General features: G+C 34.7%; 4 protein-coding genes and 1 pseudogene across 4 annotated transcripts; 4 read left to right on the forward strand and 1 right to left on the reverse strand.

Moving 5' to 3' along the window:
* Positions 99 to 2,304, forward strand: LOC104755684 (probable leucine-rich repeat receptor-like protein kinase At1g35710). Its single transcript, XM_010478119.2, has 11 exons — positions 99 to 380; positions 486 to 633; positions 721 to 792; positions 877 to 948; positions 1,046 to 1,117; positions 1,195 to 1,338; positions 1,430 to 1,510; positions 1,577 to 1,648; positions 1,730 to 1,801; positions 1,901 to 1,972; positions 2,066 to 2,304. The coding sequence occupies exons 1-11, from the start codon at positions 284 to 286 to the stop codon at positions 2,154 to 2,156; spliced, it is 993 nt and encodes a 330-aa protein (XP_010476421.1). The 5' UTR covers positions 99 to 283; the 3' UTR covers positions 2,157 to 2,304.
* On the forward strand, positions 2,416 to 4,352 carry LOC104755685 (annotated as a pseudogene).
* Positions 6,058 to 6,872, forward strand: LOC104755687 (nodulin-related protein 1-like). The gene has a single exon (XM_010478122.2). It carries the CDS (start codon positions 6,127 to 6,129, stop codon positions 6,604 to 6,606), a length of 480 nt encoding a protein of 159 aa, XP_010476424.1. The 5' UTR covers positions 6,058 to 6,126; the 3' UTR covers positions 6,607 to 6,872.
* LOC104755688 lies at positions 7,945 to 12,324 on the reverse strand. Its single transcript, XM_010478123.2, has 4 exons — positions 11,906 to 12,324; positions 11,128 to 11,375; positions 10,324 to 11,032; positions 7,945 to 10,216 (listed from the first exon to the last, which is right to left on the reverse strand). Exons 2-4 carry the CDS (start codon positions 11,371 to 11,373, stop codon positions 8,142 to 8,144), a joined length of 3,030 nt encoding a protein of 1,009 aa, XP_010476425.1. The 5' UTR covers positions 11,374 to 11,375; positions 11,906 to 12,324; the 3' UTR covers positions 7,945 to 8,141.
* Positions 22,816 to 25,934, forward strand: LOC104755689 (probable WRKY transcription factor 4). Its single transcript, XM_010478125.2, has 4 exons — positions 22,816 to 23,573; positions 24,264 to 24,949; positions 25,031 to 25,195; positions 25,286 to 25,934. Exons 1-4 carry the CDS (start codon positions 23,100 to 23,102, stop codon positions 25,536 to 25,538), a joined length of 1,578 nt encoding a protein of 525 aa, XP_010476427.1. The 5' UTR covers positions 22,816 to 23,099; the 3' UTR covers positions 25,539 to 25,934.

A 25,951-nucleotide genomic window follows, 5' to 3' on the forward strand; every position in this document is an offset into this window, starting at 1 on the left:
CTTAGAGATGGGTCTATCAAAGCCCAATAAAATGGGCCTTATTCGGCCTATATAAAGAAATTAATTAAAATAATATTGAGGAATTTGAACCGTTTTAATTCGTGACGGGATTAGTTTAGTTTCCACTGAGCTTTAAGTTTGCTTTCCATGGCGATGATAAATAAATCCTTCTTCTTTCTCCCACACCATTTTCACTTTTGCCCAGTTTACAAAATTGATTCTTTTCTTATATTTATACCCACGAAGGATTCATGATTTCGTAAGCTCTACAGATCTTCTGAAGATGGCTCTGCGTTTGAGTTTGTCTCTGATCTTCCGGATTTACGCTCTTTCGTTGCTACTGATCAATGTCTCCTTTGCTAAAACACTTAAACGAGACGGTAAGCTCTTTCGATTTCGATACTTTTAGCTTGTTTCCGATTTGGTGGTGTTTCAAAGTTGTGATCTTTCGTCGGATTTGGTTTTGTTTTTTTTGGGGGGAGCAGTGAAAGCGTTGAATGAGATAAAGAGGTTAGTTGGGTGGAGAGTGGTGTACTCTTGGGTTGGAGATGATCCTTGTGGAGATAAACATTTGCCTCCTTGGTCTGGCGTCACTTGTTCCACTGTTGGCAATTACCGTGTCGTCGTCAAGCTGTAATCTTTTTGACTCTCACAATCTCTTAAAGTTTGAGGCTTTTTTATTTTTTTTCGCTTAAAATTGGTTTGTGATGTTTTTTGCAGAGAAGTGTTTTCAATGTCGATAGTTGGGAAATTCCCAACGGCTGTAACGAAGCTCTTAGATCTCACCGTTCTGTAAGTTTCACTGACTTGCAATCTTGTTAGTTCTGATGCTAGGGTATTGATTGTTTAAAGGGATTGGGTTTATGAATTTGTCAGGGATATGCACAACAACAAATTGACAGGACCTGTTCCTTCAGAAATTGGGCGCCTTAAGCGTCTTAAGACACTGTAATGTTCTTTCACATTATTTCTCAACATATGTTAAAAGGGGTTGAGTTTTGGCTGCGTGCTTTGTTTTGATATTGTTATTGTGTATTGTAAACAGGAATTTGAGATGGAATAAACTTCAAAATGCTCTGCCTCCTGAAATTGGTGGTTTGAAGAGTCTTACATATCTGTGAGTAATCCTAGCTCCTGTCTGGGATAGTTAAAGGGGTTTTGTTTGAGATCTGTAACATGCTTTTACCATTTCAGATACCTGAGTTTTAACAACTTCAAAGGAAACATCCCCAAAGAGCTTGCAAATCTCCATGAGCTCCAAGACCTACATCTTCAAGAGAATCATTTTACTGGGCGGATCCCAGCAGAGTTGGGAACATTACAAAAGCTTCGCCACTTGTAATCTCTGACGTTCAATGCTCTTTCCTGTAAATCAATCAACAGAGTTCAGATATACTTAGTATCTTTGTCATGTTTTGCATGTCTGTAGGGATGTTGGCAGCAATCACTTAGTTGGGAGTATAAGCGATCTTTTACGCATACAAGGATGCTTTCCAGCTCTTAGAAACCTGTAAGTGAGTTTGAGACTTAGCCATCAGATATATAATATTGTTCCTGAGTTAACTTTTGGTTGTAGGTTTCTAAACAATAATTACTTCACTGGTGAACTCCCAAACAAGCTTGCAAATCTAACAAACCTGGAGATGTTGTGAGTACTTTATCACATCTTTTGATTTATGAACACCACTTACATTTTTTATCTCTCCCTATCTTATCCTTTTGAGTTCAGGTACTTGTCTTTCAACAAATTGACTGGAGCAATACCTTCTGCACTAGCCAATATACCAAGACTAACTAACTTGTAGGCCTCTCTCCTCAACTAAATACGTAATTAAAAATTGATCTGAAGGACCCATGTGCTTTCTTACATCCATAGAGCATGTTGTAATTAAACTTTCAGGCACTTGGACCACAACCTATTTAGTGGGAATATCCCTGAAGCCTTCTACAAGCATCCGAATCTAAGAGAAATGTATGTTCATAACCTCTCTTTGATCTCTTTGTAAAAGAAGACAGTATATAACATCCATGTTGTCAATTAATTCTTGGTGGATGTATGTGGCAGGTACATAGAAGGGAACGCATTCAAAACAGACGCGAAGGCGATTGGTGCACATAAGGTCCTCAAACTTTCTGACGTAGACATCCTTGTTTAGTTATGCATATTACAACTCTGTTTCATTTCAGATAGTAATTTGGCAGTGTAATGTGGTTGTCATGATGTTTGAGCAATATTGTACTTGATGTGTTTTCTGAATGTAAAAGATTCCTTATCCATATATGAAAATTGAATAGAAAGCAATCTAGTTTGTTCTTTTCACTGTCCTTTTGAGAAAGCAAAGAACCAAAAAGCTGAAGAGGGAAAAGAAAGAAAAAGTGTTCTTAACTTTACCTGCACACCTTTATGATCCAAATATGAAACTTGCATGCAAAGCAATAATCTCAAAAACCCTTCAAAAACCAAAACCCTCAGACACATCTAACCCAAACCTTCTCAAGTCCTCCCACCATATTTTAGTTTGAAAATGGATACCTTGATCAAGCAGACAAGGTAAATCACCAAATCTCCAGATTCATCTTTGCTATTCAACAACACATACATATAGATAGATATGCATGTGTTGATTTAAAATGTTGACATCTTTGTTTCAGGAGGAGGCATCCAGCTTCCCAGGAAAAAAATAGAGAGGTTGGTAGCTCCACTAGAGAGAAAAAAGTGCCGGCAAGGAAGTCTGTTTCATTCAAAGAAGGTGCCGCATAAGTCTTGTTCTCTTGTTCTTGATAGCCTATCAATCTTTTGATTAGTTTCACATTAGTGCTGTTCATTATCTGTGTTGTGGTAGATAAGAAGAAGCCCTCAAACTGGTTACAGAAGCAGTTCTCGAGGCAAATGAGTGGCGAAAGTTATGATCCGATTGGCGACATGGATCACGCAGCTGCAGTTGCAGCCACTGCTTATGCCATAAGCACTTTTGAAGAAACTTGGCTAGAGAGTTATCATCATGTGAGGGTTCTAAGAAAGACTCTTTCTTATGGTCAATTGAAGTAAAGCTTTTCTCGTTAATATAAGTTTCTTGTTGTTCGAAATTGTAAAACAAAACAGAATGGCGTTGAACTTGGACCTTCTTTGTCAAGGAGCAAGAGCAGAAGAGAAGATAAGTTTCCTTCAGAGGAACCAAGAAGCTTATCAAGAAGATTCTCAGGTGAGGTTCGGATTAACTCAAGATTAAAATGGTTACTGGATATTAACGTTTTTGTGTTGACACAGGACAACTTTCGTTTAGAGATTCAGAGACGAGAGATCATAAACACCCCACGCCAAAGTCTCCAGTGAGAAAGTCATCGTCAGTAAAAAAGACATTCTCCATGAACTTGAGAGAAGATCATACCAAACAGAATGAAGATTCAGGGGAAAAACATGATAGACAAAGAAAACAAGTTTCTGAACCGCCACGGGTACAACCACCGGTCAGGATACGATCAGAACGTCGTGCTCCACCACCACCTCCTCCCCCTCCTCTTCTATCACCTCCGCCTCTGCGGCTTCCACCTAGGGAAATGAATAGGCAGAGTTCCAAGCATACTAGTCGAAAAGATGATTCTACAGCTGATGCTTGGGAAAAAGCTGAACTAGCTAAGATCAAAGCAAGGTAAGTCTCAATACACACAAAAGTTTATTTATGTGTGTTATAGTTACACTCACATATCACATATGTACTGCACACAATCAGGTATGAGAAGTTAAACAGAAAGATCGATTTGTGGGAAGCTAAGAAGAGGGACAAAGCTCGAAGGAAGCTGGACATATCTGAGGTTGACAATATAATGACTTTGTATAATCTAATGTCATGATCATTATCATATAATTGAGTGAAAGTTTTTGAGTTTTTTGTTCTCTAAATGGTTTGGTACATGAACAGCAGAGCGAACAAGAACAGAAGAGGAAGAGAGGTTTGCAGAGATTTAGAGAAGACACGGAGTACATCGAACAGATAGCTGCTGGAGCCAGAGCTCAGGCGGAGAAAGAGAGACAGAGCAAAGAGTTCAAGGTGAAGGAGAAAGCCGGGGTTATCCGTAGTACCGGTGAACTCCCTGGAAAGGCATGCTGTTTCTGACACTAAAACAGATGATCCTTAGATAACTGTAGCTATATTGTGTGTGTGCATGAGTGATTGTACATGGGTTTCGTTTAAAGAAAGATGATATTGAAAGCCAAAATGTATATAACAGAGAGCTGTTGGCAAGCAACAAAGATACTTTCTTAACACAACGCTCAATGTTAATTTGTTACACAATGTTTTGAAACCAACAAGACCCAATGAAACACTTCGTAACAAGTACTATTTGTCACACTCTAGTGAAGCTAATCCAGTTTAAGGTACAAACATAGTATCAAAAATGGGCCATTAACGTCACTTCATATAAGCGCAAGAATTGTTTTATGTAGTACACCTGTATAATGATAAAGTCCCACCTAGTACTGTTTGGTTTTTGTCATTATAAAAGTAACTTGTATATTACGCAACCGACAAAATCAAGTGATGGGAGTTATATATCACCCATCAAATCTACGACCGACAGTTTTTAATGGAAAACGATAATTCCATAGAGATATTTTGTGATATTTTTTGTAGCATAAAGACCACGTATGAATTGTGTGATCGAGAAGAGAACACCACATTGGTCACTGTATACTAATAATAACTGATCACGTAAATGTTCTTTTCCGCCACGACAACAAAGAGAAACCATAATGATATCAACTTTAGTTAATTAGTCTATCCTCTCAACGAACAAAACTATACTTTTTCAACAGTGAATAACATTATTAATTAAGAGTATTTAGCTTGATAGACTAAAGTGATTAGAAATTTTTTTGTATTATTCATAGTAATTAATTACAGTTTTTTTAAATGGTTTAATAATTATCATCTGTTTATTTTCTCCATATAATACTTCCGTGATTTCGTTTATTTAAGTTTCTAAAAAGAATATTCTTGTAGTGGATAAATATCTTTTTTTTTCAGTCTATAAATAATAGAGAGATATCCTCCATCTCCTAACTCATACATCCNTCCGTAGTACCGGTGAACTCCCTGGAAAGGCATGCTGTTTCTGACACTAAAACAGATGATCCTTAGATAACTGTAGCTATATTGTGTGTGTGCATGAGTGATTGTACATGGGTTTCGTTTAAAGAAAGATGATATTGAAAGCCAAAATGTATATAACAGAGAGCTGTTGGCAAGCAACAAAGATACTTTCTTAACACAACGCTCAATGTTAATTTGTTACACAATGTTTTGAAACCAACAAGACCCAATGAAACACTTCGTAACAAGTACTATTTGTCACACTCTAGTGAAGCTAATCCAGTTTAAGGTACAAACATAGTATCAAAAATGGGCCATTAACGTCACTTCATATAAGCGCAAGAATTGTTTTATGTAGTACACCTGTATAATGATAAAGTCCCACCTAGTACTGTTTGGTTTTTGTCATTATAAAAGTAACTTGTATATTACGCAACCGACAAAATCAAGTGATGGGAGTTATATATCACCCATCAAATCTACGACCGACAGTTTTTAATGGAAAACGATAATTCCATAGAGATATTTTGTGATATTTTTTGTAGCATAAAGACCACGTATGAATTGTGTGATCGAGAAGAGAACACCACATTGGTCACTGTATACTAATAATAACTGATCACGTAAATGTTCTTTTCCGCCACGACAACAAAGAGAAACCATAATGATATCAACTTTAGTTAATTAGTCTATCCTCTCAACGAACAAAACTATACTTTTTCAACAGTGAATAACATTATTAATTAAGAGTATTTAGCTTGATAGACTAAAGTGATTAGAAATTTTTTTGTATTATTCATAGTAATTAATTACAGTTTTTTTAAATGGTTTAATAATTATCATCTGTTTATTTTCTCCATATAATACTTCCGTGATTTCGTTTATTTAAGTTTCTAAAAAGAATATTCTTGTAGTGGATAAATATCTTTTTTTTTCAGTCTATAAATAATAGAGAGATATCCTCCATCTCCTAACTCATACATCCAACACACAAACTATTTTTTTATATTCAGAGAAGAGAAAGAAAAAAAAAATGAATTTCATCTCCGAGCAAGTTAAGAAACTCTCAAGCTCGAAACCAGAGGAGCCAGAACACAACAAGCCTGTTGCAGCCGAAGGAACAGAAACAGCCACAAGACCAGCTTCCAACGCCGAGCTCATGGCGAGTGCCAAGGTCGTTGCCGAAGCTGCTCAAGCCGCAGCTCGTAACGAATCAGACAAACTTGACAAAGGTAAGGTCGCCGGAGCCTCCGCTGATATCTTAGACGCCGCCGAGAAATACGGTAACTACGATGAAAAGACTAAAACTGGTCAGTACCTCGACAAGGCCGAGAAGTATCTCAACGACTACGAGTCGTCACACGCCACCGGTACCGGCGCTGGTGTTCCTCCTCCGACGACGACTCAGGCTGAGCCAGTAAGTCAGACTGAGCCGGTGGCTAAGAAAGACGGTGAAGAGTCTGGTGGTGGGCTTGGAGGTTTTGCCAAGACGGCCCAAGGTTTCATGAAGTGATTTGATCTTTTAATTCTTGTCTAATAATAAATTAAATAACTTTAAGCATCGTTTTATGTTAGTATGGGGAGTGACGAGTGAGTGTAATAATTAAATTCAGGTGATCATAGTCTAGTGTCCATCTGTGTTGTTGTGTTTATGCTTATTCTCCCGTTTCTTTAAATTCTATGTGTTCTAAAAGTTTTTTTAATTTTCTATGTTAAACTAGTGTTTCATTTCCTGATTCACACTACTAAATAATTAATAAAGACATGAGATTTGGTATTGCTACTAGTTTTCCTAAAATAATACAACCTCAAGAAATGGACATTAAAGAAACAGAGACAATGATGTATATATCAATCTAGAATGTGTCCATTAATTTCATAAAACAAACGCTTAGAGTTATCAAACAATCCTCTCAGCCCCACGCAAAATTTGGTTACACCGTCCAGACACAAAATCACTCAGTTCCACTAAAAAGGATCCGTTACAACACAACTCTTAGAACATCTCTCCCAGGCACAACATGGTACACCCGAAAATCAACAAGTGTTACTTAATACTCTATAGCTCCTATTTTTCTCCAAAGTTGAATTCAGCGGTTACGCCAAAACCCAAATGGCTTGGAGCAATAGTACTCGACGTTAATCGATTACTTCTCTGTTTTGTCCCAGTTCATACGCCAATGTTATATACATTGTTCCTCTGTAAACGGATAAGTCGAGCTCACGATCTCAGATTTGGTGCTACGTTGCTACTGCTGCTAAATTTTGTTCCTTTGAAGTAAGCCAAATCGACAATGCAATATGTGTAACTAAAGCATTTGTAACAACATAAAAATTTCGAAACTTTCGGATCAAAAACAAATATATAAACAAAACAGCAAATAGAATTGACCGCGAAAGCTTGCAAGAGCTACGACTAAACATCGTTGAGAAGTGAGCAAACGCAAACGAAAGAGACGATCTGTGGGTTTTTGGAAGCGACTCAGAAAATTTTGGGGGTGTAGTACAAATATCGACCGATCCAAGGACGAAAACGAAGATTAGCAAAAAGTTAAAAGCTGAGACGCTTGTGATCGGACGGTCCGAAGTTCCAGAGATGACGACGTGTCGCGAGATGAGATATTGTCTTTTTTTAAGTGTTTAAGCAGTTCACGAGAATCAGTGTCACATTCCAAAATTACCCTTTTGTTCTGCACCATCGTTGGGCCATATATTTGCAAGTTACCGAAATAGGCCCATTAGATCATAATATTTGAACCGAACCGAATTAGATTTTACTATATCAACCGAAACGGTACTGTATGTCAAAATGTATCGGTATGGAACACCATTAAAAAAGTGGTTGAACGAATAAAAATATCTTCATGTATTCATGACCAAGCTAAAAGAAAAAGAAAAAAGAATTAGTCGATGAAAAATCTCTATCACAAACTGTTCTCTTATATTACGTCTCTCTCTCTCTCTATACGACAACTTTTTTGAAAAAAATCGTACTCGTACAGTAATAATAATCTCATAGTCACTTTCCCAAAGTCTCAAACATCATTGTCACGTGAAAGGTGCGTGTGATGATGAACGTTGGTTACTTGCAGTTACAGTTGTAGTAGTTGAAGGATATCGTCGTCTTCTAGGCCTTCTTGTCATCTTACCCCAACCTGCAAAGCTTCTATCTTCTAAACTCATTTCAGTCTCACCATTGTTGTTTTGATTGCTCACAACATGTTGTTGATGAACATATTGAGCAGGAGCTGGAGCTGGAACCGGGATATAGACCGGTTCAGCAGGGATTGTTATGACTCGTCTTGGTCTTCCTCTTGTACCGGTTTTCTTCCTTGTTAAACCGGTTGGAGTCCAGGAGCTTCCTGCTGCTCTCATGAACCCATCAAACATGTGAATGTCTTCTGTTACTTCGTGTTTTGAAAGAGACACAAGTCCAGGGAGAATGTCTCTTTGGAAGTCTCGTCTCTGTTTCCCTTTTCTCGCGTTTCCTCTTCTCGGTCTTTGGCTCGTTACCAGCGTGGTTCCTGTAGTTTCCTCCAATTTGAGGTCTTCAGGAACCAATGGCTTAGGCATATACTCTTCTTCTGAGATCTCAGGTAGTTGCAGGGTCATTGACTCAAAGTAATCAATCTCTTCGATAGAACGTGATTGATTCCTCGATAAAGTATCGAGTTTTTCGTCCAGATTCTCTTTGTGAGCATTTACTGTTTCTGCAAACCAGTGAAGGATGATGGTTTCAGAGACTTCTGGCGAAGCAGCAACTTCAGGCTCTCTATCTAGGCAAGCTGAAGAGATGGAAACTATTGTTTCTGCTGCTAGTTTTTCAAACTCTGGCGGTTTCTCTAGAGTTTTTTCTTCAACTTGGATGTCTTCTGATGGCTTTTCTCCACAGATATTATCATCTTCTTCTTCATCATCAGACTCAGGAACAGATTCCAAATCTAACATAGGGGCCTTCGATTTCATCTGTCTTGAACTTGAACTGGCAGGAACAGAACAATTTTCGCCTTCATCATCACTAACCAACATATTCAAATCAATCTGACACCTATTACTAACCGAAACCTTTGTCACAACCTGTTCCTCTGTTTGCTGATCTTCATCCCAAAGAGGATCACACGGTTCGTTCATGTCTAGCATCCTAACGTTTTGGACTTTACCTTTTCCTGCATTGGATTGATCTTTAAAAGCAGATCCAGGAATTTCCATGTTAGCAGTAAACTTCTCAGTCTCCGGATTACTGGAACAAGAACCAGACTTTAACCTCTCTAGCCACATACTATTCTGAACTTTGTCTCCTGCCTCATCTTTAATATCCAATGGTTTACTAGCAGAACTCAGAACAACATCATTACTCTTCAGATTCCCTTTCCCATCAGCCATCTCAGAGTTACAAACAGGCTTGGGTTTATTAAGCCATGGTAAAGTAGCCAAGCGTTCTTCATCCTTTCTGACTTCAACAACAGAAGTATTTGAAAGTGTCACATTTAAGTTCAAATCTCTCACAAACTTCATCTCCGAGCTGTAGTCACTTCTTCCTCCGTTAGGATAATTAGAGTCAGTCCCTGCGAACTTCGGTTTTGATGAAGAGGAACACTCATTGTAAAACATGTTGTGGTTTAACCGACTGGAATTCCCACACCCCGAGTTTAATCTAGAATTGTTTTCATACTGCAACCTATCTCCAAGAAACCCTTGTTTCTGAGTATTACCACTCAGTGTGTCAGACAAGTTTAGAACCGGATACCTCTGTGCTGAAGCAACTTTCTGAGAAAATCCAAAACCAGGATTTTGCCAAGAAGACTGCAAATGGTTCCACGAGACAGCAGAATCTGGAGGATTATACGGATACAAGTGGCGCTGTTGGTGAGAAGCTAAACTTGACTCCACGTGATTTTGATGAGTGATGGCTTCATGACTACTATTGGTATCAGTATCAGCCTCTAGATCAATAAACGTTCTTTCTCTCCAGAACAGTGGCTTACTTGGTGGACCAGAATTAGGTACACTCGTAACTCTTTGTGAACTGTTCATCAGAACTTGCATATGCTGAGACGACGAATCAAGAGGCTTGGCCGCTTGAAAAAATGGAGCAGCAGACTTGTGTGTGCCAGTATAATGATCTGCATATGGCAGATTTTACATGAAAAACATTGGTAAAAAATAAGAAACACGTGTAACCAGGGAAGAAATCCAACAATGGCAGTTACAACATGATGGATCATCTTACCATTTCTTAAGGGCTGATGTGGCCAAACTTTTGGTCTATTGTTCTCATCTGAATGCAGAGAGACAACAGGAACATGCTCCCTTACACTACTCGAGTTCAGAGATTTTCCATAGTCGCGAATATGGCCTTGAAACTCACCATTACGCAAGTCACGGGGATGACCATAAGCAAATTCGTTCGTTTCTTGAGCATTAAGTGGTTCATTTAAGTCAGCCAAACCATTGCTTCTACTCGAGCCATATTTAATCCTCAACCCATCTCCGCGAGATTCAGTCTTCACATCTCCATTAGGAAGCTGACTAGAGGTGCTGCAAACCCTGTGATCTTTTAGCTCCACAACTTCGTCATTGTCATCAATGTACTCATCAGCTGGAAGACAAAGGTCTATCATCTTTCTTCTGATTTTAGTCGGTCTAGCCTCAGACATTTCAACATTCTTGGAACTAGCTCCATTTTGCCATGAAACAGGGCCAACAACCACTTGAGAACTGCTTCCTTTCATGGGAGAATGGCCATTATCCTCAACCACAGACATGGATGGCCTATCGTAAACCGGGAAAGTAGGGATTTTCCATTTACGGGCATCGACATTAGTAGCTTGAGATGAAAACGATGCCTCAATTGGAGCCCATTCGTTATTCAACTGTTTCCTTTTCAGTTCTTCCATCATATCCTTTTGTATGCTGTACACCCGGTGAAGTTCCAAAACCTGGTTATAAAGGATCAAAATTTCACAAAACACAAATCAACAAAAATAAAGCTGAAAATGCCAGAGAAGGGAGAAAAATATTCAAGTAAGTAAACCTGTGTCTTAAAAACAGCTTCGTGTTCGAGCATTGTCCTTCTCACAACATCTTTGTCATAACCAAATGAAGTAGTCTGGGACGGGAAGGCATTGTAGCATTGATCATTAGCAGCAGGAGGAGCAGCAGAGGTTTTAGTGTCAGTGTAGAACAATGGCCATCTACAACCGTTAGACTCTTTGTTGAGATCTCCCATAGAGTGATGATATCCACCAGATAAGCTTTCACAGTGCACCTTTGTTCCCATTCCTGCTCACAAACAAACAAACAAAAAAATACAAAACCTCAGTCTCCGCCAGAGATGAACAAATCTGAAATTCAAAGAAACTGAAATTGCCCACATAAACAAGAACTTTAAAAGCTCCATGAGGCCGTAATCCATCTTATCTAGTTAAAATCCCCCAAAAATTCATCATCCAAAAGTCAAACAGTAAACACTATATATATATATATATATATATATATATATATATATATATATATATAGCAAGAGGGTTTTGACTCAGGGGATGAGAGTTGTAAACGCCGACGAGTCAAAATAGGATCTTGAGCAATTAAAATAAAAAATCAAAGTTGAAATCTATAAGTTAGATAACAAAAAAGAATCTGAAACATATTAGGACAAAGGAGGATTGTACCAAATTGAGAAGAAAGAATACTACTTTATATATAATCTATCTAGTGAAATTGGGAAATCTCCAAACTCCAAAACTCATAAGACAAAACTAAACCCAATTAATAAGAGATTATAAAAATGGGATTTTTATGGATTTAATTACCTCAAACCCACATCCTCTTATCGCCAAGCTCGTCTTCGATACTTTCTCAGAAGAAATTAAAAATTTAATTTTTATATATAAAAAAAAAAATAGTCGAATCTCTCAAGTAGAGAAATGGGGAGGGTGAAGGGTATAAGAGTTATAGCGTAAAACACCATTAATGGAAAAAATTAGATCGTCATCTTTTTCGATCTACTGGGCCACTCTTCTCTCTCTCTCTTTTATCAAACATAAAAATTCTGCTGCTTCTATTGTGAAGGGGGAGGGGAGGAGGAGGATGATAAAGAAGGTTGTGAGAGAGAGTTTGTTTATATTATAGAAGAAGAAGAAAGATCCGAAAATGAGAAGGAGGAAACGAGGACGGAGAGGGGGGATTTGGCTTTTGTAACAGTGTGACATGAAAATTATTTTTGTCAACATCCGGTCTTCTCTTCTCTTCCCTTTTTATTCTCTGCTTTTTCTTCTCCCTTTTTATTTTTTTCTCTTAACTCACTTTTATTTATTTTTGTGGGAATGTAATAATAAAAATTTTAACATTTTAATACATATTATAGAAGGAGAAAAATCAGGATTTTTCCAAAATATCAGAATGATATTAGTTTTTTTGGCCTCGTGAGTCGTGAAACTATTTCTTTATTTTGTTTGTTAAGTGATAAACTGGATTTTTTTTCTATATAAGAAATTCTATTTATAGTTAGGATATTTCCATTTTTTAAAAATTTGTTTTTGTTAAAATATCTTATATTACATGTTTCAATAAAAATTTCTTGCAAACAAAAAAAAAAATATATTAATTGAGCAGTGAGCAGTAGAAGTAAAATTATTGCTGAAATCTAAAATGGGGGTTATCTTCTAGGTTCTCTTCATCTTCTTTTCAATGCTTTCTTTAAGATAAAAAAAAAAATTAATGTATTTAATTACTTTTTCGTCTACTAAGAAAAAATAAACAAATTTATGCTGATGTGTGGTCAATTTAAACGGAGATGTAATGTGTTCTTCTGGGATGTTTTCTTGTGCTTTGTTAATACGAAAATTCAAAACAATTTGTATTGCAATAGTTTGATATGGTTATATCGACTTATACCGGTCAGTGGTCTATCCTACAACTTAATTCTGAAACGTACTGTGTTAGTTACCATAAATTAATTAGTTTTTCAAAGTTTTAAACTGTGTATATATTGAATCTCCTAGAAAGTTTTTAAAGTATTTGAAAAATATATATATATATAACATATTTTTATATATGAAGTAATGAATGATATAATGTCAAGTGTTGTTATTTACAGCGATTAATACTCTGTATATAGTAATCAAATAAAATAAATAAAAGAAAAAAATGAAAATCCAAACCGAACATGTCGTCACTCGTCAAGGATATACATGGTAAATCCTTTGCCCATTGATTACGCTTTCTTTATTTAACACATTTTTTATGTTTTTAGGCCTAAATTTCTTTTTTGTATATTTTTTTTTCTGGTTTTTGACAATTACGCCTCTCTCAAGTTTTTTAAAATACTACTATAAATTTAAAATAAAACTGTAGTTAATAAATTATTGACAGCAAACAAAATGTAGGTCCCACCTAAAATCTTTTCTATAGGCTCTATCTCGTTGGCTACTGTAAATGTGGAATAACTTTTTCGTTTTTTTTTCTCTGTGGAGTTAAAGAAGTTTATTAAGATTTCTACAAATTTTTGGATTGATGACCAATAAAATTGTCAAGTAGGCTTTAAAAAACAAAATTCAGAATCAGAATATGGAATAACGAGATATCCAATAACCTTGTGGTTAATTATAAGCTTAGATGTTTAAAGGTCTACTTGTATATGAAAAAAAATGAATGTTGTTAATAGGATTGAATTTCCAGAGATGTGTTTGGTATCAAATCTGGTAAGAGCTAGGGTCCAGCACACATATGTTATAGTATATTTATTTATATAAATAACAACTGTGAAGAAATGACCCCTAAAGGAGTAACAAAATAATTATCACTTTTTTACTATGGATGTGACCAAAACTCTTTATAAAATTTTAATATGCACAAAGTTCGAAAATTTATTCATTAAAGCTTAAAATTCTGCAAAAAGTTAAATTTGTTGAAATTATTTTGGTATTTTAGACGTGAAAAAAGAAGTTTGGTAATTAGTTATATACTTAAAAAGTAAAAATAAAACAAACAAACCTTACGGTCTTCGCCTGTTGTGTGGCATGGCATCATTATGTTTTGTCTCTTATGTCACAAACCCACATGGTTAATTCCGTATTGGTATATTTTTTTAGGTAACATCGGAAAATTTATGACATTGTCTCTTTTTTTTTTTACTTTTTTAAATCCAAGAATAGTAGTTATACAAAAATAAAATCTGGAATAAATTATAGGAGTAACATATATGGTAGATCTACATATGGTAACTATTTTATCACAAACAAAATCAAAGTTTATATCTATCTTTTTCTCCTCAAAACTTACCAACGTTATTATGATTTCTTATTTTAGAAAATCAGGTAAACTGAATTTCAAATAATCAGTAAAGAAAAAAAAAACGATCGAAGCCTTAAACAATTAGATCGAAGGTCATGTAGTCCTAATTATAATTAATAAACAAGTATCAATAGTTGTTAAAATGCTTTTATTTGGGTTCAAAGATAAGTTGGGATATAGACCTTAAAAGTGGTCCAAAGTATACTTTCGGAAATGTCACTCTCATCAGAAAACTAAAAAAGAAAAGAAAAACAGTCAAGGGTCCTATCATAGTTCTTATGGTGTGTCCCACCAAATTGATTTCATTGCGAATCAAAATAGTAATCATAATTCTATTAAATGTTAAATATGTATATACACATGCAATGCAACTATCAATTTTCCTCAGTTTTTTCTACCAAACAAAATTATACTTCCGAGTCACAATAAAACACGTATTATTGATTCAACAACATAGATCTAAGTTTTTTAAGGATATCAATGATGGTTAAAAAAAACTATAGAGTTACTCCCTCCATTTCAAAATATAATATGTTTTGGAGAAGTTTTTTTTTTTTTTTGACAATTTTTTTAGAGAAGTTTTTTTGTTTTAGAGAAGTTTGTTGTTTTAAAATATATGATGTTTTCAAATTTTAATGTAACTTTTCGATTAATTTAGTATTTTATATTATGTAGTATTGTTTCTAATTGGTTGAACTTATTAAAAGTAAAAGCTTCTTAATCTACGTACTTTGCTTAAAACATCCTATATTTTGAAACGGAGGGAGTATGAGCTAATCAAGTTATGTGACAGTCTCATATTTTATCATATCGGAAATAGATTTTTCACTAAACACTATTAATAACAAATAATTGAAACTGAAATTGAAAAAAAAAAAAAGGTAAACTATTTGCCACTCGTCTCCCACTAGCTCTTCCTCCATTCCCTTTTACCCCGAAAGAAAAAGAAAAAATTATATTTCAAAAATACTCTCTCGTCTTTAACGCGTACGTCAGTTTATTGGAGTAATCTATAGTTCTATACATACGGAGTACTGTAGTATTATTTTTATTAAATGCAAAAAAATAAATAATCTCTCATGAGTTGTTACATAAAGATAGTCCCTTTCCAAAAGTTTTTTACATAAATTTTTGAAAAAAAAAGCATCAAAGAACGTAGACAAACCACACTTGTCCACACAAAAAGCAATGAATTAAACACTTAAAAATTATCTCGTATTTGTAGCCTGCAAAAGTAGATTCCAATAAAATCTATAGCTAATCCAGATCTGTTTTAGTTCGTTCTTTTCTTTTTGTCTGAAACACCGTACTTGGAGATATAATCAAACCGGAATTAAACAGAACTAAAGAGATACAAACGTAATTAAGATTCATGTGTAAAATATTGATTCCAACTACATACTGTACAAAACAAATGATTACTCTAATAATGGTTAAAAAAAAATGTCAAAGTTATTGGTATCAATTAATAAACGAAATTTACAAGTAGAATAAACCATCTAACCAAATTCATAACGGTACAATAATTACCATTTAATCATTTTACTGCGATTGTAATCATGATCAACCTGTGTGAGTATCTTAAATGGTAGTATAAATATCTTGCACCTTTCGTATTAATTTTGATTTTTCAAAAACTTTATGAAAACCAGCTTACTACAGTCTGTATAATAAATCCGTATGAACCCCAACGAGGAAGTCCCCGGGGACTAAATAGGTCATAACCCAATTCAAAATGTAGTATGTATTATTGATTAGGTATATGATTGATTTATATAACTATTGACTGTTTGTCCATAAAATACTAAGCATATAACTATATCCATATGTATATAATTATATATATATGATTTTTCTTCAATCTAGTATATTTTTTGCTTTTTGTTCTTTTCTCCTTAAAAAAGACTGATGATAAGCCCATTTCCAAATATAGAATTTGGGCCTAAATCACTACAAAAAAGTAATAATACTCCACTGCAATTGTAGTAGCTTTCAGATAAGGGCATAACTAAGATACTGATGGTGTGTAACTTAGTGGTCTGTCAAGTGTGACTACGTTACATTTTGTAATGCTTTATTTATTTATTCCTTGTCATGAAAAAAATCTAACAAACAGATAAGAAGAAAAATATGACCATTTGAAAAAATTAGAAAAAAAACCTTACTAGTTAGTAGTTACTGAACATTTTTTAGTTATTAATTTAGTTGTGGTTTAAGTTTATTACATCGTTTTCACCGGCTTGCGCGTGTACGGATGCTACTATTATTATACTTGGAATTTGAAAGGGCCAATCACCGAATTTTGTCGACAAAGACGAGAGAAAAAAGGAAGGAGGAGAATAAAGAAGAAGATGCTCTCTGGGTGTGAATTAATAAAATGGAAAATGGCAGATGATGTAATTAAGGTGTAAGTAGGTGGTTTGTTTTGTCTTTACAAAAATTGTAAGTTCGAAACGGAATCCTAGATTCGTGGACACAGATCGTTATGGGGATTAGAGAGAGAGAGAGAGAGAAACAAATGTTTTCTTTTTGTCTCCAGAACCAACGTATGTATTCCCTTTCTACCCTTCTACATACTAGTATAATTTTCTTATTAAACAAAAATGTAAGTTAAGTTAGTAACACTACTATTGGTAAACCAAAATACTGTAAAATGGTTTAGATACATAATTTTCGTATAATCCTGGTTTAGTAACTATATATACAACATTAATTTTGTCAGCTTAGAAAAATATTTGTTGTGCTCAGAAATATAGTACAAATCTCTTTAGGTTGTCCTTTTAATAGCCTCTGACCTATGACTGCTCTTTGCCTGGATCCTATATAAAAAAAGTGCATGTATCATTCTGTACTGTATTTTACAAAATACCTGTATTTTTTGTACTTATCAGTAGAAAAAAAGACAAATTAATCAAAATTAGTTGTAAGTGTTTAGTGTTTATTTTTTTCCAATAAAATGTAAAATGTAATATATATAGGGGCATTCTAAAAAATGCCCCTTTTTCCATTCCTCTTTTTTAAAATATCTCTTCATGTTGACAATTTTTAAAACTACCTCTCTTTATATATAAAATGACCAAATTACCTTTTTTTGAGTGCCATCAAGAATGTACAGACATCAAAATCGAAAATATTTTTCCACCAAAAAAATTTCCCGCCAAATTTTATTTTCCCGCCAAAATCGAAAAATTTTTCCGAAAAAATATTTTTTCCCGCCAAAAAAAAAAAATTCCCACCAAAAACGAAAAATTTTCCCTCCAAAAATATTGAAATTTATACCTTTTAAAAACATTGTAAACGCTTTTAAAAACCTTGTAAATGCTTTTAAAAAGCTTGTAAATGCTTTTAAAAGGTTTTTAAAACCCTTTTAAAAATCTTATAAAAACTTTTACAAGGTTTTTAAAAACATTGTAAAAGCGTTTACAAGGTGTTTAAAAACCTTTTAAAATTTTTTTTAAAAACTATTTGAAAACCTTTTAAAAACCTTTTAAAAACCTTTTAAAACCTTTTAAAAATCTTGTAAAAGCGTTTACAAGTTGTTTAAAAAACCTTTTAAAAATCTTTAAAAAATCTTGTAAAAGCCTTTACAAGGTGTTTATAAGGCTTTTATAAGGTAGAAACCTTATAAAACCTTTTAAAAACCTTGTAAATTTTTTTTGGCGGGAAAAATTTTGGCGGGAAATTTTTTTTTTCGAAATTTTTTATCAAAAGTTTTTTGACAAAAAAATTTTTGGCGGGAAAATTTTTTTGAAAAATTTTTGGCGGGAAAATATGTCGGAAATTTTTTGGCGGGAAAATTTTGTTTTTCTTTTTATTGAATAAAATAATTTTCATCTAAGGGTAAAATGGTCATTAAAAATTAAAAGAGGGCATAAATAAAAATGGCCAGAAAAGAGGGTATTTTTGAAAATGAGTATATCAAAAGGGGCATTTTTAACAAATTCTCATATATATATATGATCAATTGTTATATAATGTGATTAGAAGTGGACGTATAAACAAATAGTTATTTTAGTATCTACGGTTTCTTTTATGGAACATATATATTTGCTCCAATCATATTCTAAAGGGGAAAAATGCCAAAAAATACTTCATGTTATTTTTATTTGGACGTTTAATACCCAATGGTTTTGGATTGGAATAAAAATACACCAAATAATAAAAACGTGTCATTTAAAACCCAAAATAATAAGTTTTGTTATTCTCATACCCACGATTTTTCAACAAAACTAAAATTCCAATTTTACCCTGGTTATCTAATTAATTATTAATTTTTAATAGAATTTTTTTTGGTTTTCTGTTAACCATATCAAACCGGTAATTAACCCAGATTATCTTTACCACCGAGCAATCTCACGGCGAGACGACGAGACGACGCCATCTCGCGACGGTTAATAAATGAACAGAAGATGAAGCATCTGGTGAGACAACAACACACCAAGGAAGCTTCTTGAATCTATTACCGAAGCAGATTGAAGATCCAGAGAAAGAAGGTAGTAAATCAAGCTCATCCGGGTGATTTCATTTGACACATTGCACAGCCTGAAACAGAAGAATCTTCTTATATAACTTGTGTGTTGTTTGATTTCGTTGAAAGCCTTTTGTTTGCTCCAAAAGACTGTTAAAAGTTTGAGTTAGCAAATGGGGGTTTCAACAAAGTACAGTCTCTCCAGTTGAAGCGAAGGCTCTCCCCAGAGGAGAAAGATTGATTTGTTTAATTGTTTCAACATAGAAAAAAGTGAAGTAAATATTCTTTTTGGAATTGGCGTTGTTTAATTATTTTCACAGGGAGAAGGAGAGCTTTGGTATTTGATTTTATTGTTTTGGTTAAAGTCTTGTTGTCTCTCTTCCTACCTTCGCTCACTTTTGGATTATATTTAGTTATGTAATTAAGAATAAATGAAGCAGACTCACGGCGAGACGACGCCATCTTGCGACGGTTAATACCGGTGGTCGGAGTTGAAAGAACATAAACTGTGATTTGTCTTAGCGGGTAAAGATTGAGTCTTGGCGGGGAAATTGGAGTTGGGTACCGAGTTAAGGTGAGAGATTGCATTATATTTCTGGGATTAGAGCAACTGCGAAACTCAATCCCATCTGGGTAAGCTTCAAAATCTTGGATAACTAATGGAAGATGACGAATCTCTCACATCTCAGACTGCAGCATAGCATCGACTTACGGTTATTTTTTGAAATTGAGATTCCGGTTAAGTTATGAACCAGGTTTAATTATCGGTTTGATATGATTAACAGAAAACTAAAAAAATCTATTAAAAATTAATAATTAATTAGATAACCAGGTTAAAATTGGAATTTTAGTTTTGTTGAAAAATCGTGTGTACAAGAATAACAAAACTTATTATTTTAGGTTTTAAATGACACGTTTTTATTATTTGGTATATTTTTATTCCAATCCAAAACCATTGGGTATTAAACGTCCAAATAAAAATAACGAGGTACGTAGTAGGTGAAAGGCTATGCAAAGTTCCTTTTCGACAACTTATCTCTTTGTTTTTTTTACGTTTTAAAAAAAAATTAGTTCTGGAGACGTTCTTTTTTTTCTTTTTCTAAAGACGTTTCTAGATGTCGTATAGAAATGATTACAAGATACCAATCTGAATTTACACTAGAGTAAGTAGTAACTACTACTAGACTACAATTACAACACGTAGGTAACTTTTCCAGTACACAGCTTTATTTCACATGTTTTTCCATCAATTTCAACTAATAATACACGTTTCAGAATCATCAAACAAATGCTTTTTAAGAAAGCTTTTGATGTATTAATTGATCATATAATTAAACCGTCATAATCTATATTCTTCATTCCCTTGTCAACAAATTCATCAAACTATAATCCTAATTTTAATATTACCAATATAATCTATCGAACTAAGTATTACTTTAACACTTAATGTTATATACAGTATATATCGATGTTTAAATCTGTGTTCGATCTAATTAAGAGAACCTACAAATATGGGAATCCGCAAGAATCAAAAGGGGTCCATCAAAGTCTCCACCACCAATCACCTGTGATCGCTCGCACACTTAACTATACGATCTTTGTAGGCATTAAACGGCGCGTGTCATCTTGATCCCATCGCGAGATATACCTTTCACGCTCATAGACCCCGCTTACCTCAGCACCTGTCCTGGTCGTCGACAATATTAAGAAAAGCTGAGAAACCAACAAAACACATCATGACATCATGTCACTGATTCATAAGCTGACTCACTCTGATATTCAGGCCCATTGGGCCTAATTCCACAAATTATATTATCCAGCAACAAGCTGATTGACATTTCTAACGTGCGTTTTAATTGTGATATCATTTTACAGGTCAGTTTGTTGTCTGACAATGGTAGCACCAAGAATGACTTCAAGCTCCCTACCGATGACACTCTAGATCTGCTCCAACAGGTTAAGTTCTACATGTCCATCACATTAACAAATAATGTTGTATAGGAAAATATGAAATCATCACTCTATCGATTTATGAAACTGGATGAGAAAAAAAGTAGAGAGTAATGACTCAGATACCTGATTTTTATGTGACCCTCTCACTCTCTTTGTTATGAGCTTCATCGTCTTAAGTGTTCATTAGTCTTCCTTTACTCAGACATTATATTGTCGTCAACCTTTTTCTTTTATCCGGCCCCTTCTGTTTGATTGGCTGCCCAAATGTCAACGTGTTCCACTCATGATTCTAACCTATTATGCGCAAAGTCTTAACTCGTGCGTTTGGGTAGAGACGTATAAGCAATACCATAATAGGATATATGGACTATAATTTTAATGAAAAATGCTAACAAACCTCATAAAAGTATCAGTTTAATAGTATCTAGAAGTGAAAGTAAATCTAAATAGTACTATTCATTTCTACTTATGAAAGCAATTACTAGTAGACAATAGTTAATAATCTATTAAAACTCAGAGTTCCCTTAATTTAATTAAAAAAACTTAAGAAGAGATTAACAAAGGACACATGTTTAATGAAAACTTAACGAAGCTGCAATAAGCTCTTGTATATTTTTTAAATAAATACTACTACTACTACTAAATTAAAAAATTGTTGTAAACTGTTTTAGATCGAATTTATTAATGCAATCACATATCTTTGTGGGTAATAAATGAAAGGTATTCAACTCCTACAGCCAACGTGTGTCCCACATAGATTATAGTAAGAATGTTAATAATAATATTATCTCTTTAGCTCTCTTGCAAAAGTCAAATGTCTCTTCAATGTTGCCAGTTTTCTTTATTTCCTCAGCTCACGTTTCCTCCTATTACAACCCAAAAGTCCACTAAAACAAAAAATACTATGATAAATTTATACGTATACAAATCCATTGCTTTCACTTAGAGAAAAAAAAAAAAAAAAAAAACAAATTGTATTACAGAAATAACATGTATTTTATACTGCCGGTTTTTTTATTTGGTTATAACTAGAAAAAACAGCGCTCATGGTATGTATGATTAGGCAGGCTTAATATTCGACAGCCCATTAAGATACGAAATGGGCCTTAAAAAACGGAAAGTGAGTTGTCATTTTCTGATACGTACAACGTGGAGTAGCTTGTGGCCTTGTCCGGGGATGTCCGAGCCTCGTTCGCTCCAGGTTCACCGTACAACAACAAAACCGACGCTTTTTGTAAAGGTGAGAAAACCTAAATCGATCTATTTGGTACAGTTTTTTGTTTTGCTTTGACTAAGAAGAGATTCATAGTATGTTTTATGTTTGTTATATCAAAAGGATTAATAATAATAAGTTAGATTCAGTCACGTAACCTTATGTTGTCGTGGTGGAATTAGTAATACTCATCTTCATCTCTTAAAATGTAAAAACTATTAATTCTTTTTTCTTTCATTCATTTACCCTTGCATTCTCAGAAAGTTTTTAAAAATGCTTAAGATTTTAAAGTATTGTAAATTTTATTAGAAATATGCATGATCTTTTAATTGATATTTGTTTTTTTAATGATATATTTGTTTATATAGAAAAATAGAGATAAATATACATATATACTACTAACTAATAGGACAAAAATTCAACCTTTAAATTAAATGTACAAAACGACAAGAAAAATATCAATTGATGTGAAACATTATTACTTTTCCAATTTTTTCTACTGTCTCCTTAATTATTGGATTTTTATACATGTGGAGATGTGTTTCACTTCATTCATAATTAACTCAAATAAATAAATTTAACTAGTTCAAGAAGTCTGAACAATATTATTTACTCAAATAAACCAAATTAAGTACTTACTAGTATTGTTTTTTCACACAGGAAAAAATAAAAAAGAGAGAGAGAGGAAAAGGAGAAAGAGCTTTGTTTACATTACATTACATAACAAAACATAGCTGCAGCGTGGACTTTCTACTGCAAACCCAAAAAGTGTTAATTAATCTTTTTATGTTTTTCAGATCCATTTTAAGACTCCAGAAAGAAGCAGAACAAGGGACAACTACAAAACTCTAAAATCTCCATTAAAAAGAGATATAGTATTATTAAAAAGAAAACAAAACGGCAAAAAAAAAAAAAAAAAGTGAAGCGAAACACGACACGGATTCACACATACAGATATATACAAAAAGGATTTTAGATTTGAGAAACCAAAAAGTTTCTTTTTTTCATCTTTGTTTTTGATAATTGAGTTGTTGGGGTTTTTTTTTTTTCTTTTTCCGTTTGTTAATTTTGGAGATCGATGTCGGAAAAGGAAGAAGAGGTTCCGTCGACATCAAAGTCTACCGGAGCTCCGTCGCGACCTACTTTATCTCTTCCTCCACGTCCTTTTAGTGAGATGTTCTTTAACGGTGGCGTTGGATTTAGTCCTGGTCCGATGACTCTTGTCTCTAATATGTTCTCTGATTCCGATGAGTTTAGGTCTTTCTCTCAGCTTCTTGCTGGAGCTATGGCTTCTCCTGCCACTGCTGCTGCTGCTGCGTCGGGTGGTGCTAGTGATTACCACCAGAGAATTGGTGGTGATGGGAATGATAATAATAATAATAGCTCGAGTGGTGGTGGTGGTGATGTTGACCCGAGATTCAAACAGAACAGACCCACCGGTTTGATGATTTCTCAATCTCAATCGCCGTCGATGCTCACCTTACCTCCTGGTTTAAGTCCGGCGATGCGGCTCGATTCACCTAGCTTTTTGGGTCTTTTCTCTCCCGTTCAGGTTTTTTTAGATTCATCATCTCTCTAACCATTTTTTTTTTGTTCTGTTTGGGTTTTTGGTTGAAAGTTTAAAAATCTATTTGTGGAAACTGTGTGTTTTCTTTGTTGAGCTGTTTTCTTGTTTTTTTTTTGTTTTGTTGGCTGCTGTGGTAAAAAAATAACACGTTTTTGTTAGCAAATCTAGGTATTATTCCAACAAATTATAGATTTTGTAACCATTTTGCTGGAATCATTCATTCTTTAGGTCAAAATTTGGACACTATGAGATTAGAATTGATTTAGGGATTATTAGAGGTTTGAGGATTTCTCCTAAAGGAAGGAACTTTGCAACTCAACTGTAAAATAGGTAGGAAGTTTCAGAGAAGAACAACAAAAGGAGGAGCTTGTTGATCAAGATTTGGGCTTGCTTAAGGTTTCTGTATAAATCCTCTGGAAGATTTCTTGGTGCTTATGACCTCGTATGTTTGATTATGGTGCTTATGACCTCGTATGTTTGATTATGGTGCTTAGTCCAAATGGTTCCTTTAGACAGGCCTTTGCTATATTCTCTTTTGATAGGGTTGTTTTTGACTTGGGTTATTGTGGCTCTCCTTTTTCTTGACTCTGAATCTGTCTTTACCTATTTTTTGTATGTGCTCGGTTTTGTTTATTTAGCGGTTCTTGTTCTAACCCGAAATGTAACAATGTGCAGGGATCATATGGAATGACACATCAGCAAGCTCTAGCTCAGGTTACTGCTCAAGCAGTTCAAGCCAATGCCAATATGCAGCCACAAACCGAGTACCCTCCTTCCTCTCAAGTTCAATCATTTTCATCTGGTCAAGCTCAGGTCCCGACCTCGGCTCCACATTCTTCAGTACCAGCTCAAAGAGAAACCTCAGATGTAACCATCATCGAGCACAGGTCACAACAGCCTCTTAATGTTGACAAACCAGCTGATGATGGCTATAACTGGCGAAAATATGGGCAAAAGCAAGTTAAAGGCAGTGAGTTCCCTCGAAGCTATTACAAGTGCACGAGTCAAGGATGCCCTGTCAAGAAGAAGGTTGAGAGATCTCTTGATGGACAAGTAACGGAAATCATCTACAAAGGTCAACACAATCACGAACCTCCTCAAAACACTAAGCGAGGAAACAAAGATAGCACCGCGAATCTAAATGGGAGTAGTTCGTTAAATAACAACCGTGGGAGTTCTGAACTGGCGGTATCACAGTTTCAAACCAATAGCTCCAACAAGACTAAGAGAGATCAACATGAAGCAGCAAGTCAAGCTACTACAACAGAGCACATGTCTGAGGCAAGTGACAGTGAAGAAGTCGGTAATGGAGAAACTGGTGTAAGAGAGAAAGATGAAAACGAGCCTGATACCAAGAGAAGGTAAAGTTATAAGCTCTGTTGATGATTGATTACAATCCATATTATCAGTTTTGTTGATGAGAGAGAGCTTTGAGTATGCAGAAGTATAGAAGTTCGGGTTTCTGAACCAGCTCCTGCTGCTTCACATAGAACCGTGACAGAGCCTAGAATTATTGTCCAAACGACGAGTGAAGTTGATCTTCTAGATGATGGATATAGGTGGCGCAAATATGGACAAAAAGTTGTCAAAGGGAATCCTTATCCGAGGTAATACACTTTGAATGGTGGAATCGTGATCAATAAAGCTTATGTCTAATAACATTCTTGTTTAAATGTGTTCTGTTTTTTGATCCTTAGGAGCTACTACAAGTGCACAACACCAGGATGTGGAGTGAGGAAACATGTAGAGAGAGCAGCAACAGATCCAAAAGCTGTAGTAACAACATATGAAGGAAAACATAACCATGACCTTCCAGCAGCTAAATCAAGCAGCCATGCAGCTGCTGCAGCAGCACAGTTAAGGCCAGATAATCGACATGGCGGTTTGGCTAACATAAATCAGCAGCAGCCCGTTGCGCGTCTAAGGCTGAAAGAAGAGCAAACAACTTGAGAGAAGAAAAGAAACTTCTAACCTTTTTCAGGATAAAGCTTTTCAAATTCCACTCATACATACACTTGTCTGAGAAATGTAGCAGTTTGCAGGAAAGAAAGAGCTTCAGAAGGGGTTTGTTCTTCTATGTTCTGGTGTAAAACTTAAAAGAAGCTTTTTAGGTTTTCAGATTTCTGTTTTACTAATATGTGAATTCTTTTGTACATGAGGAAGAAAATTACAGGGGGGATTATTTTGTGTTGTATCTTTTTGTGTTATTGTTTCAGTAAAGGATATAGGTCTTACATTTTGTGGATGAAATTATAATGTTGTAATATCAAACTGTTTTGTTTTCTTTTGTTTATTATTTGTAATTTTATTACATAATGGCTAATGAGACAAATTTGCTTGCTTATAGTTCATTTTGCTCATTG

This window comes from Camelina sativa, chromosome 17 (assembly GCF_000633955.1).
Source record: "Camelina sativa cultivar DH55 chromosome 17, Cs, whole genome shotgun sequence".
NCBI classification, from domain to species: Eukaryota; Viridiplantae; Streptophyta; class Magnoliopsida; order Brassicales; family Brassicaceae; genus Camelina; species Camelina sativa.